The 13350-nt window shown below is 52.9% G+C and overlaps 1 protein-coding gene across 1 annotated transcript; it reads left to right on the forward strand.

The window, feature by feature from the left end:
* Positions 1-754: 754 nt before the first annotated feature.
* Positions 755-11145, forward strand: SUMO3 (small ubiquitin like modifier 3; the record flags this gene model as incomplete). Its single annotated transcript, XM_080695502.1, is given in 5 exon segments — positions 755-860; positions 5397-5525; positions 9444-9515; positions 11036-11117; positions 11120-11145. Coding segments are annotated over 5 exon segments (330 nt in total). The 5' UTR covers positions 755-839.
* Between the last annotated feature and the right edge of the window lie 2205 nt (positions 11146-13350).

The following is a 13350-nucleotide window of genomic DNA, read 5'->3' on the forward strand; positions in this document are numbered from 1 at the left end:
GGTGGTCACCCCTCGGGAGGCTGCCTCCTGCCCCCGCCTTCTCCCCGGGGCACCTGGTTTTCACTTTGGGGTTCAGAAAACCTCAAACGGGGTTCAGGCAAAGGGGTTGAGGGGCAGTCCTGGAGCGTGCAGAGGTAAGAGCCGCCACCCCAACCATAGACTCAGCACCCAGGACTCCGTGTGGTCGGCACCCAACAAAACGTGGGCGTCCTAAGTGATGGGGCGCGCAGGCGTGGGGCACCCTTGGCCTGCAGGGGCGCCCTTCACCTGCGGTCGGTGAAGGGCATGTGTCCGGGAGGCCAGGCTGCTCTAAGCTTCCTTGCGCCCCCAGAACAGCAGCCTGCACACGGAAGGGCGTGGTGCGCCTGGGCTCTGTCACAGGGCTGGCTGGGGGGAGGTCGTGGGGGGCGAGGGCGGCCAGGCGGTCCCCAGGCCCAGACCTTGCACACGCCCCCTGGGCCCGCCCGGGCCGCAGCCTCCCCGACAGACCACCCCGCCCGGGCCGCCGCCCGCCCCGCTCGCCCGGCCCCATCCCGCGCTCTGCGCGCCCCCGCCCGGCGCGCCCCCGGCCTCGGGCGCGCGGGGACCCGCCCCGTGACGCACTTCCAACCGCCTGGAGCCGAGGGCGGGCGCGCCCCCGACGCCGGCCGCGCGCCTCGTGCACGCGCACCGCCACGTGACCCCCGCCGGCCAACCGGCACGTCGGGATTTGGGGATAAAGCGCGGCCCCGCGAGCAGTTGCGGCGGGAGAGCGGCGGGGCCCAGAGCGTGACTCGCCCGCTCCGCGCTGTCTCCCGCGCCGCCGCGTCCCGCCGCCGCCGCCGCCGCCGCCGTGCACCATGTCGGAGGAGAAGCCCAAGGTAAGGCCTGCCGCCGGCCGCCCGCCGCCCGGCCTCGGCGCCGACCTGCCGGGGCCCCGCGCCGCCCCTCCCCCCGCGGCCGCCGCCCCTCCCCCACGCCCCGTCCACGCCGCGGAGCCCCGCCCCGTCCGAGCCCCGCCCCGCCGCGGAGCCCCGCCCCGCCCCGCTGGCCCCGCCCCGCCCCGCTGGCCCCGCCCCGCCGCGGAGCCCCGCCCCGCCCCGCTGGCCCCGCCCCGCTGGCCCCGCCCCTCGCGTCCTCTCCCCGCCCACCCGCCCCGCGTGCCCGGCGCCCGGCGGCCGGAGAGCCCGGGGACGCGTCGGGCCGGGCGGGCCCTCCCTCGCCGGGGCGCGGCCGGCCTGTGGGTGCCCCGGGCCTCGCCCGGGGGTCGGCGGTGGACCCTCGGCCTGTCGGCACCAGGCGCCCCTTCCGACGGCCCCGTGCTCCGGGGCGCGTGTCCCCGCCCGGGTTGGACGGGGTCCTGGGTGTGTGCCCGCCCATCCCAGTTGGGGCGCGCTTCCCCCTCGGGACCGAGGCCGAGCTAGGACCTTCCTGCGCCTCTCCTCTCCTCTCAGTCCCGTTGGGGTCCCATGCACGGGGAAATGCACCGTGGAGCCATGTTCTCCGAGGCGCAGGGGAGTGGGCTTGGGCCTCACCTCCCGCGGCTTCCAGCAGGGCTTTGATGCCTCCCCCGCTCCGGGCTGTTTGAGTGCGCACCTGAATCCTAGGCCACACACACAGCCTTTACGCAGCCTGTCGGGGGAACTGAAGGGTAATACACAGGATATTACTCTTTTTAGAAACTTTTATTTTTTTGCAGTACTGGGGATGGAACCCAGGGGCACTCTATCTCCAAGAGACTCCCCTAGCCCTTTTTTTATTCTTTATTTTGAAACAGGGTCTCACTGAGTTGCAGAGGGCCTCACTAAGTAGCTGAGGCTGTCCTCAAACCGTGATCCTCTGGTCTCAGCCTCCCAGCGTGTGCCACCATGCCTGGTTATACTTTATTTTTAAACAGGGTCTCACTGAGTTGCAAAGGGCCTCAATAAGTAATGGAGGCTGTACGCAAATCCGGATCCTCCTGTCTCAGCCTCCCAAATGCTGGGATTACAGGTGTACGCCACCACACCCGGCTTTAGAAACTTATTTTTGTGATACTAGGGAGTGAACCCAAGGACATTTTCCTGCCAATCTATATTCCCCAGCCCTATTATTTATTTTATTTTTGCCTCTAGCCCAATTTTTATTTTATTTACTTACTTGTTTATTGATCCCAGGGGCATTCAACCTCTGAGCTACATTAACTCATCCCTATTTTTTATTCTTTATTTTGAAACGGAGTCTCACTAAATTGTGGAAGACTTCATTAAGCAGCTGAGGCTGGCCACGACCTGCAATCCTCCTGTCTCAGCCTCCTGAATTTTAATTTTAATTTTGAAAGAGGGTTTTGCCAGGCTGATGAGCGTCTCACTGCTTGCAGAAGCTGTCCTCAAACCTGTGCTGCTCCTGTCTCAGCCTCCCAAGTACTAGGATTCAGGGGTGCGCCACTATGGATTCTAGTGTGTGTGTGTGTGTGTGTGTGTGTGTGTGTGTGTGTGTGTGTGTGTGTGTTACTGGGTGTGGAACCCAGAGGCTTTCTGCCTCCAGGCTATACTCCCAGACCTATTTTATACTTTATTTGGAAACGGGGGTCTCATCTCACTCAGTAGCTGAGGCTGGCTTCGAACCTGTGCGATCCTCCTCTCTCAGCCTCCAAAGCGCCTGGCAGTTGTGATTTAATTGATTCCATAGCAACTCCAGTGGCTGCTGCCCCCAGGCCGTTTTTGTTGTTGTTCTTGCTGGGGATGGAATCCAGGCATCTTACCTCTGAGCTACACCCCCAGGCCCACTTTATTTCTTTGTTTTGAAGCAGGATATCACCAGGTATTTGGAAGTTTCTCTAGGTTGCTGAATCTGGTCTGGAACCCAGGATCCTCCTGTCTTAGCTTCCTAAGTACTGGTATTACAAGCATGCACTATCATGCCTGGCTCTCATTTATTTAATTAATTTTTTGGTGGAACTGGGGATGGAACCCTTCTACCTCCGGGCTACCTTCCCAGACCTATATTAGGGTTTTTTTTTTTTTTTTTTTTTTTTTTTTTTAAACAGGGTCTTGCTAAGTTGCTGAGAGCCTCACTAATATTGCTGAGGTTGTATTGGAATTTGTGATCCTCCTGTTTCAGCCTCCTAAGTACTGTGATTACAAGCCTGTGCCACCACACCTGGCTCATTCTTTTAAACTCTCAAGTTCACTTGCTTATTAGGTGATGGGGGGGGCGTCTGGGATGGGCTGCTCTCGGTATCCTAGGTGGTATCCTGGGTTAGATGGTGCAGGTGGCTAGCTGGGTGTGGTGGCGCTCACTTGTAGTTCTAGTACGTGGGAGGCTGCGATAGGATCGTGGTTAGCAGACAGCCTCAGCCATTTAGTGAGGCCTTCTGCAACTTAGCAAGACCCTGTTTCAAAATAAAGAATAAGCTAGGGATGGTGGCACACGCTTGTAATCCCAGCATTCCGGAGGCTGATACCGAGGATGGCAGTTCGTGGACAGCCTCAGCTACTTAGTGAGGCCCTCTGTAACTTAGTGAGACCCTAATTCAAAATAGAGAATAAAAAAAAATAGGGCAGGGAGTGTAGCTCAGAGGTTGAATGTGCCTGGATTCCATCCCAGGCCCGCAATAAATAAATAATCAAACATAGGTCTGGGGGTGTGGCTCAGAGGTAGAATGCCCCTGGGTTCAATCCCTAGTACTGCAAAAAAAAAAAAAAAAAAAAAGGTGCCGTGCCTGGGTCTGCCCCTCACTGTGCTGTTGCCCCTTCTCTGCTGGCACGCTCTAGCTCCGTGCAAGCACAGAGGTGGTCCTTGCCCTCTGGGCAGTGTAGGTGAAGCTCTGGGTCCCTCCCTGCTGTGGAGGCCCCTCACTCCTGCCCCTGAACTACTTTTCATGGTCAGAGCCCATGTTCTGGAGAGGGATGCCAGGCTAGCGGCCACCATGCTACCAGGGACGCCTGGCCACTGGCCCACACTGATGGGTGGGCGCCAGCCCAGACGCGCATCTCCAGGCTCCTTTCTGGAGCCCCACCACCTCTCAGCCGGCCCAGGGCCCCAATCAGATCTGCGCCCTTTCTGGGGCCTCCAGGACAGGGGCACAGGCAGCCCCATGGCCCACTCCTACGTGTGTTTCTGTGTCTTCCTCCATTCCCCGGGCGAGTGTGCCTGGTGCTCAGGAGGGCCGCAGGCCTCCCAGACCCTGCTGCAAGGAAGAGAGCAGCGGGCATGGGCACCGTGGAGTGCTTTTGAGGGCCTCAGCTCTGCTGGAAAAGCCAAGTCCTTTGTGTGGGACCAGTCCAGATGCTGCGGGATGCCACCCACTCGGTCCTCATTGTTTTGTTAAAAAACAAGTGGCTCCTGTGGATGCTTTTATTCCCAGCTGGCACCAGATGGCAGAGGTGGACAGTCCGGTGGGCCTGGCACGTTGTGGAAAAGAGAAAGTAGTTGAGGAACCTCGCTTTTTCCGACTGAGCCGAGCGGCCCCAAAGTTGGCTCACTGCCACTTAACATAGCTCCCGATTAATACAAACTCCTGATTAATACAAAATGTGTTTCCAGGCAACAAGCAGCCTCCGTTGCACTATTGTTTAGCAGCATGTGTGTCTTGAATTCTGTGAAAAGTAAACACCAGGAATGACTACCAGATAGGACTCCGCTTTATACGGTGCTGGGAATGAACCAGGGCCTTGCACATGCAGACACACTGTGCAGCTGAGCTGCCCCAACTCCACAGACAGGACTGCGACACGCAGCTCCAGGGAGGCTCCCTCGTCCGTCCTTCCTGATGGCCGCGCTCTGGTCGCTGCCGTCCAGAACTGGGTTCCTGCAGTCACTCTGCACCGCGGCGCCCTCTTGCCCCAAATGTTCTGTTTTTGTTTTACCAATCATATATAGCTGTATGTAATATGCAAATACCTGTTTTTCGTAGCTTCATGAGAGTAATTTTACAACAAAGCTGAGTTTTGGCTAGTTTTTCCTAGGTCATTAGAAATGAGTTTTCTTTGCATGAACCATCCGTGAGGCTCAGCCTTGCACTGCATCTCCTTACGTGTTACACGAGCTCAGCAAGAGGAAGTTCAAATATATACCCTGTGTAAAAATACAACAATCGCGTGAGTCATTGACTGCTGGGGAATTTTAAGAATTTGGTAGGTTTTAGCCCAGTGCGGTGGCACACACCTCTAATTCCAGTACTTGTGAGGCTAAATAGGAGGCTCACAGGTTCTAGGCCAGCATCAGCAACTTAGCAAGACCCTGTTTCAAAATTTTAAAAACTGGGGAGGGCTAGGGGTGTAGCTCAGAGGTAAAGCACTTGGGTTCAATCTCTAGTCCCCCAACAAAATATTAGGCTGGTTTTAATCACTTAAAAACCCAACCCTGACCTGCAGACTTGTCCTGTAACGCTCTGGCTATCTGGGGCAGCTGTGACAGTTTCCTGTCTCTTGCAGGAGGGGGTGAAGACTGAGAATGACCACATCAACCTGAAAGTGGCTGGGCAGGACGGCTCGGTGGTGCAGTTCAAGATCAAGAGGCACACCCCGCTGAGCAAGCTCATGAAGGCCTACTGCGAGAGGCAGGTGCGCCCGAGACACGGCGCCCCACCCCGGGCAGGGGTGGGCCGGGGCCTGGGCACCTGCCCTCCTCCATGTGCAGGGGGCTGTATTGCAGGCTTTCTCCTCCCTGTGCTCCCTCAAGTGGACAGGCCGTCTCGGGGCTCGGGCTTTTCTCGTGACACACCTTTGCAGGTGGGGTGCTCTCGAGCGTGGGCACCTTGCTCTGCCGCGTCTGCTCACATGACGGCTTTGGGCCAGTGTGGAGGTGCGTGACTCCTGGGAGCTGCAGACAGTGTGTTCTAACCCTCCTGCTGCAGGTGTTTGCTGGAAGGCACCTCTGGAGACCATGTCTTCATTTCGTTTTCTAGTTTATTTTTATTTATATATATTTATATGTATATATATTATATTATATATATTTATTTATTTATTTATTTTGGTGGTACTGGGGGTGGGACCCAGGGGCTTTTCTACCTCTGGGCTATACTCCCAGATCTATATTATATTTTACTTGGAAACAGGGTCTCACTAAGTTGCTGAGAGCCTAATTAAGTAGCTGAGGCTGGCTTTGAACCCGTGCGATCCTCCTGTCTTAGCCTCCCAAGCGCTGGGATTACAAGCTTGCGCCACCACGCTTGGCTTTTTTTTTTTTTTTTTTTTTTTTTAAGGATGTTCACAAATCCCACTTTGTTTAGGAAAGGGAAGAAAATACTAGATTCTTTTTTTTTTTTTTTTTTTTAACTTACCGGGTTTCAAAATAGTGAACTGAAGCTGAGCCTGGTGATGTAGGCCTGTAATCCCAGTGTTGGAGGCTGAGACAGGAAATGGCAGGCCAGCCTTAACTACATAGCGAGTGAGTCTCAGCAACCGAGTGAGACCCTGTTTCAAAACATAAAATAAAAAGGGCTGGGGGTGTGGTTCCGAGGTAGAACGCCCCTGTGTTCAACCCAAAGTGAGCTGATGAAGTAGCATCCTCCCAGGCTGCCAGTGGGACGGGCCATTGGGTTGTCACTGTCATCGGGAGCTCATGGATCTCACCTGCTGACTGGTCCACCTGGCATTCTGTTCTTACGTCGGCACGCGGTGGGAGCCTTCCACTCCTGGTCTTGTGGGAGCCCTCCTTTGCGGGCACCAGCAGGCGATGCATCCTGTGAAGCTGCCTTTCTTAAAGTGCTTCGAGATACAGTGGCTCATCCCCTTGTGTGGTACTCTTTTACTTTTTTTCCCTGGGTCTGGGGATGGAACCCAGGGGCCTTCTACCTCCGAGCTACTGCCCCAGCCCTATTTTTTATTCTTTATTTTGAAACAGGGTCTCACTGCGTTGCAGAGGGCCTCACTAAGTAGCTGAGGCTGGCCACGAACCACAGTCCTCCTGTCTCAGCCGCCCTAGCGCTGGGATTACAGTTGTGCGCCACCACGCCCGGCTTACTCTTACTCTGATAGTTTCTGCCTTTGGATCTTTTTATTATAAACATCTCTATAGCAAGGTGTGTTGGCACATATCTATATTCTAGTACTTGGGAGGCTGGGGCAGGACTAAGCAGGTTCACAGCCAGGCTCAGCAACTTAGTTGAGACCATGTTTCAAAATATAAAAATAGAGCTGGGGGTGTAGATCAGAGGTAGAATGCCCCTGGGTGTTCAATTCCTAGTACTACCGCAACAAAAACTCTAGTTACATGTCTTTTCTTCCCTCGCACCTTGAACCCGCTCCTTGGAGGCAGTCACCGTCCACCCTGTGCTCGTGGTGAATGCTGTTCTTGGCCTTTCTCCTGGAGGTTCCCGACACTGCCAGGCACATGCTGTCCCCTGTCCTCCCAGCACGAGCTGTGCTGTGCTTTGGGACGAAGCTGGCGCGGGCTGGTCCCTTCTGTCTTGGCTGGGCTCGGTCTGGCGGTTGCTGTTGGTATATGTTTCTGGGTGCTTGGGATTATCCATCACGTGTGTTCTCCCCTGCCCAGACCCCGCATGGGCGGGCACCTGAGGTCACCCCCTCGCCTGCCTCTGCTTCCCAGCTTCCCCCGGGAGCCTCAGGCCTGCCTCACCTGAGAGGCGAGGCCAGACACATAGCTGCCACCCACCGCCTCCCTTGGAGTTATTCTGGAAACTTCTCTGCCTCCTCCTGCGTTTTCTGGATTAGTCGTCCCCCGTTTGCATGGCGAATGGCTTCCTGTATCTTGTCAGATATGGTGGATAGTCTGGAAATGACTTTTGCTTTTCATAGTCCCTCACACTTGGGCATTTGGCTGCCCGCAGCGCTCGAAGCTGAAATTCGTTTTCCCCTCCAGAAGTTACTGCAGTGTTTTCTTTTAGCCTCCAGTGTCCTATGAAAGATCAGTGACATTGGCATTCTCTGTCCTTCGGGTGTGGCTTAGTTTTTCTCTCAAAGTTTTTGGAAGCAGAAACTCAAAATTTTTGGTATTCTGAAATGTCATACCAGTCTTCTGAGGTAGGTAATTTTATCACTCCTTTTTTGAGTGCTTTATGGACTCTTTCTACGTAGGAACTTCTTTTTAATTTGGGGAATGTGACTCGTAGTTGATAATCTGTGCCTTTCTTGAGCCCCCATTCCCTCTTCCTGGAACTGGAACCCTTCTCGTCTTAACTCTCATTTTGATTTTTTTTTCTCTCTACTGGGGATTGAACGAGGGGCATTCCTCTCTGAGCTACACCCCTATCCTATTTTTTTATTCTTTATCTTGAAACAAGGCTACTAGTTGCATAGGGCCTCACTAAGCAGCTGAGGCTGGCCGCGAACCTGCGACCCTCCTTTCTCAGCCTCCTGAGACAGTCTGGGATTACAAATGTGCTCTTCCATACCTGGCTTCATGTTGATAGTTTATGTTGTGTTTTGCATTGGGCTTTATTATTGCTGTTGGTGTCCTTTCTGAGCATTTTTTCACCTTTTTTTGTAATAGGTTGAACTTGAGGGGGGCATTCTACCTTGGAGCTATACTCCAGCCCTGTTTTATTTTTTATTTTGAAACAGGTTCTTGCTAAGTGTATAGGTCTTGCTCAGTTGCTGAGGCTGGCCTTGAACCTGCGATCCTCCTGTCTCAGCCTCCCAAGTGCTAGGATTAAAGATGTACATCACCACACCTGGCTCATTGTTCTCAACTTGCTTTCCACTGTTACCATTCTATTATTATCAACTGAGGGGTTCAGGCACGTTGGGTGCTGGCCAGACACTTGTCCCTGATAACCTTAAGCGCAGGCTGAGTCCATGGCTCCAGAGTAGATGTCCCGCTTGCTGCCATGGAGGGAGCCACCTGGCTTCCTGGCCTCGGGGTGCTCTGGCATGGGGTTGGATGGCAGCTTGACGCAGTCGTTCAGAACCAGCATGTGCTGAGTCCTGCCCCCTGCCCCGAGACCCGAGGCCACTGTCCTGGGCCAGCAGCGTCTGGCTCTGAGGCTTGCAGCCTCCAGCCAGCAGAAGCCTCTGTGGGATCCTTCCTCTCTGCTTCTCTGTCCTTGGGGTTTGTGCCTTTTCACTTTTTGTCATCTCTGTGCAGCTTCCCTGTGTGTCCTAATTTGGGAAAAGTTTGCTGCCCCCAAGGATGCTCCCCTGTGCCTGGGGACCGGGCTGGAGGCTGCCTCCTTTGGATACAAAGTTCGCTGCTTCCTCCGCTGCCTCTGGGCCTTCCATACCTCCCTCACTGCCACCTGACTGTCCTCCCAGGAAGGTTCTCAAGGGACGGCGCCGCCAGTGGCGTGGAGGCTGTGGTCGGCTCCTGGGAGGAAGTGAGAGGCAGGTCAGGAGCTGGGAGCAGGGTGTCAGGAGAGCAGTTTGGGGTGGTGCAGGAGTAGATTGGGGCCACCAGTAAGTATTTCTCAACTGGGTCACAGCTCAGTGCATGTTCAGAATTCTGCTCTCTTCACCTGAATTCTTGATTTCTTGAATTGTTATCTGGAATTTTTAATGGTAATTGCTTTTTCTTTCCAGGGCTTGTCAATGAGACAGATTAGATTCAGGTTTGATGGGCAACCAATAAATGAAACAGACACGCCAGCCCAGGTATGAAACAGTCCCCACGTTCAGGGCTCCTCCGGCCTCGCATTGGAATCGCTGCCGTTTGGGAAGTGCTTACTTGAGAAATATTGATGGGCACACACAGAGAATGCCTTGCTGTTTTCTCAGGGATTTTAATGATTAGGCTTAAAGCTGTTCGCATTTTTTTTTTCCCCAAATGCTATTTCAGGTGGGATTCTGATTGCAGAGACTGTGCTCCAGGGCTTCAGGGTCATTGATGGGAGACTGCCCATGGATCTACCTGTGGGGGCTGGCAGGGCCCCTTCCATAGTGTGTGGAGTCTTTGCAATTTTAGTAAATGTGTAGCTAGATGAGGGGCTCCATTCTTGTTATAAGCACTGTGCATAAGTGGTGTGGGTGGAAAAGGGCGCATGGTAACTGGAGCACTAGCCTCAAACGCAAGGCTGAGTGGGTGCCTCATGCTATAGCGTATCACACTCCTGGCCCAGAACTTGGGATTGGGAACTACAAGTTCTTGGAACTAAAGTTCAGGTGGTGATTTTGCCCTTGGCATCTGACGGCCTCGTGATTATTGTGATTACATCTCTTGGAACCTCAGTTTGGGCTGTAAAATGAAATAACGCCTGTCTTTTTCCTCTTTTACAAAGTGCTAGTAATCATTTGGGATGTTCCATGTGAAAATATTTTGTAAAACACAATATCTTAAGTACTGAAAATATTTTCATGATAAATGTGATTTCTAGCCACTTCAGGAAATCATACACCTCTAAGAAACATGTAGGCTCTGCAGAGACTCCCAAGGGAGGGAGCAAATATGGGAGGGGCTTGTGGGCAGGGGGCTTCGGCTGGAGGCGGCTGCTTTGAAGAGGGTGGGAGCTGCCTGGGAGGGAGCCATGCCAAGTGTCTGCAGCAGGGCCTAGGGGAGACTGCTCTGTGTCTTGAGAATGCCCCAGGAGTGTCCCTGCTCCCTGCCTCGGTCAGTCTCTGGGCACTCCCCTTTCTTCAGAGATGGGGAAAGGTCAGGGAGATGGTTTTGCACCTGCTGTTGTCAGAAGAGAAGCAGATGGTAAGGTTTGCCCATCTGTGCCTGCCCACCTCGGAAGGAGGCCCGGCCAGCAATGGGTCCCTGGCTTCAGTGGATCTTTTACTTGATGGGCCCTTCTCTGGTGATATAGTTGGCTTTGGAATTGGCAAGCATGATGTACCACACTCCCAGGTCTTAGTGCCATCAACCAGTCTGATTCTCTTCACTGGAATCTGATTTTGTGTATTTTTCAGTAGGAATTTTAGATATTTCTGTTTAGTTCTTAATGACAGTCTTTCTATCAAACTTTGTAGCTGTAAATATCCTTGTGAGTTTTGTCAGAGGAGACTAGGTGGGTAAGTAGTTACTGTGACTCCTCGATGACACTCTCCTGTGGGATGGCAGAGGGTGACCAGGCCGTGTGCTAGCAGGGGAGCAGCTTGGGGCATCGGCAGTGCATTTTCCCTTCTGCTGACGTTCTCTGTCCCCTCTCGCTGGGCCTGCCCTGGGACTGTGACAGCTGGAGATGGAGGATGAGGACACCATCGACGTGTTCCAGCAGCAAACCGGAGGCGCGGCCTTCAGAGCGACCGGGCCCAGTCCTGACGTCATCTTTGCATTTGCTATTGAGTGGTGAACACAAGCAGCCGTACTGATCACAGAGGAGTCTGCGGAAGCCGGGGACAGTCACCGACATGGTTTTCCTCTCCGACGCGCTTCAAGTGCAGCTCCAAACTGTCTCTGCAGGGATGAGTCCACAGCTTAAATTGGGCCAATCAGATTGTTCTCTTTAGGTTTTGATTAGTTTTTGTTCTCAGTTTTCTTTTTTGCCCCTCCCCAAACAATTTTTCCTTCAAACTTGTGACCTGATGTTAGCTCTGTCTATGGCCAGGCTCTTGCCCCTTGAGTTGCCATCACCCCTTGATGTGCTTGTCCTAATCATGTGGGGAGCTTACGCTCACCAGTGGGTGTGTCTGGGGACAGTGTGGGGAAGGCCAGAATTCCACCTAACCCTTTGTTGTAGGTTCAAGTTATTATAAAAAAAATGCCGAACATTATAATTTATAAGCTTTGTCAAACATGGTAAAGTTGAAGGGGAAAATACTGGGATGCTTCTTAAAATGTAAAAAAAAAAAAAACACCAGTAGTCCTTCAGCAACACGGCCTGAGTGTCTTCTCTCTGCTCCTGAGCGTGTCCTCTCAGGGCCTGAGGCCCAGGACCCCGCCTTCCACTCAGGGCCTTGGATGCAGGTACAGGAACAGAGAGCGGCACAACAGAGACTGGCTTTGACCCTTTTTGGAGCATGGAAGAAAATAATTACCACATTTCTCCTTTGGTAATTATACTGTGGCCTCAGATTTCTTCTAGTATTTACTTCTGATAAATAATTATGGTCTCTATAAAAAGTAAGATTAGGATCACTGAATTTGATGTTATGTTGTGTAAAAGAACTACTTAAAAGCGGTTGCAAAAGAAACCCATGGAAAGGTAACTTAGTGTTCTCGTGGATATGTGCCCTGCTGCTCTCCAAATAGGTATTGAAATTATGCATTAGTATGGTGACTCCAGTTCTGTGGGAGATTTGAGGATCTATGCCAATTAAAATGTTCATAGTTCTGCCTGTTGTCCTTCTCTGAGGATCCATGCTGCTCGACAGCCATGCTTTGCCTTTTATAGTCACCGACAATGATCTACCATCTCACTTGCTTGAAATTTGCAGACAGTCTGGTCTCCTTTGTTTTGTGTATTGGCTCTGTTGTGTTTATCCACCAATTTGTACATTATATGTTGTCCTTTACTACTGTAAACAGTAAATATAGTTTGGTATTCTGTCTTTTGGCTTATATTAAACACTGCATTTGAAGGTCGGGGTAGATGTCACCACTCACAATTCATATTGACTGTCTAGTGAGACCACTCAGAATCTGACTTAGGCCGGGCGTGGTGGCGCACACTTGGAATCCCCGCGCTTGGGAGGCGGAGACAGGAGGATGGCGCAGGTTTGAAGCCAGCTGTGCTGGCGTAAGAGACCCTGTTTCCAAATAAAGTATAAAATAGGTCTGGGAGTGTAACCCTGAGGTAGAAAGGTTTCCAGGAACCCCAGTACCACCACCACCCCCCCAAAAAAATATATATATATATAATTAATATCTGACTTAGAAGCTAGTTGCTGGAAAGTTCTATGCTCTGCTCCCTAGACTGCTCCTGGGCTCATTCTCCAGTACTACCAAAAAAAAAAAAATGACTCCTCCTCCTCATTGGCTTTGGAGGGTCCATGTGTCCCATGGAGAGACCAGGACGGAGTGACCAGGCCGAGCTGTCTGGTCAGTCAGCCCCCAGTGGAGTAGAGCCGAGGTGAAAGGTGGGCAGCGGGCAGAGCGCTCCCCTCAGCAGTGGGGAAAGTGGACTATGGCCTGGGGCAGTGAAGTCAGTGAGCCACAGCCCCTGTGGTACTGGGCAGGGAGGGTTGCGAAATCCAGAAGTCTGAGGAGAGGGGTGTCTGCGGTGCCTGGGTTACATGAGAATTGTGTCTAAAAGGTCACCTGATTGCAGAACAGAGCCAACTGAGCTCCCCCACCCATCTAGCAGGAGAAAGAAGGGTATTTCCTTCATCTTAGAAGTCTTGTGGAAACTGCATGTGAAGTAACATCTGTTGGTACTTTTGTGTGTGTGTGTGTGTGTGTGGTACTGAGGATTGAACCTAGGGGCATTCTCCCTCCAGGCTATACTACCAGGCTTATTTTTTATTTTGAAATGGTCCAAGTACTGAGGCTGGCCTCAAACCTGTGATCCTCCTATCTCAGCCTCCCAAGTACTGGGATTATAGGCGTGTG

The sequence above is a fragment of the Muscardinus avellanarius genome (genome assembly GCF_963383645.1).
Source record: "Muscardinus avellanarius genome assembly, chromosome: 5".
Classification (NCBI taxonomy): domain Eukaryota; kingdom Metazoa; phylum Chordata; class Mammalia; order Rodentia; family Gliridae; genus Muscardinus; species Muscardinus avellanarius.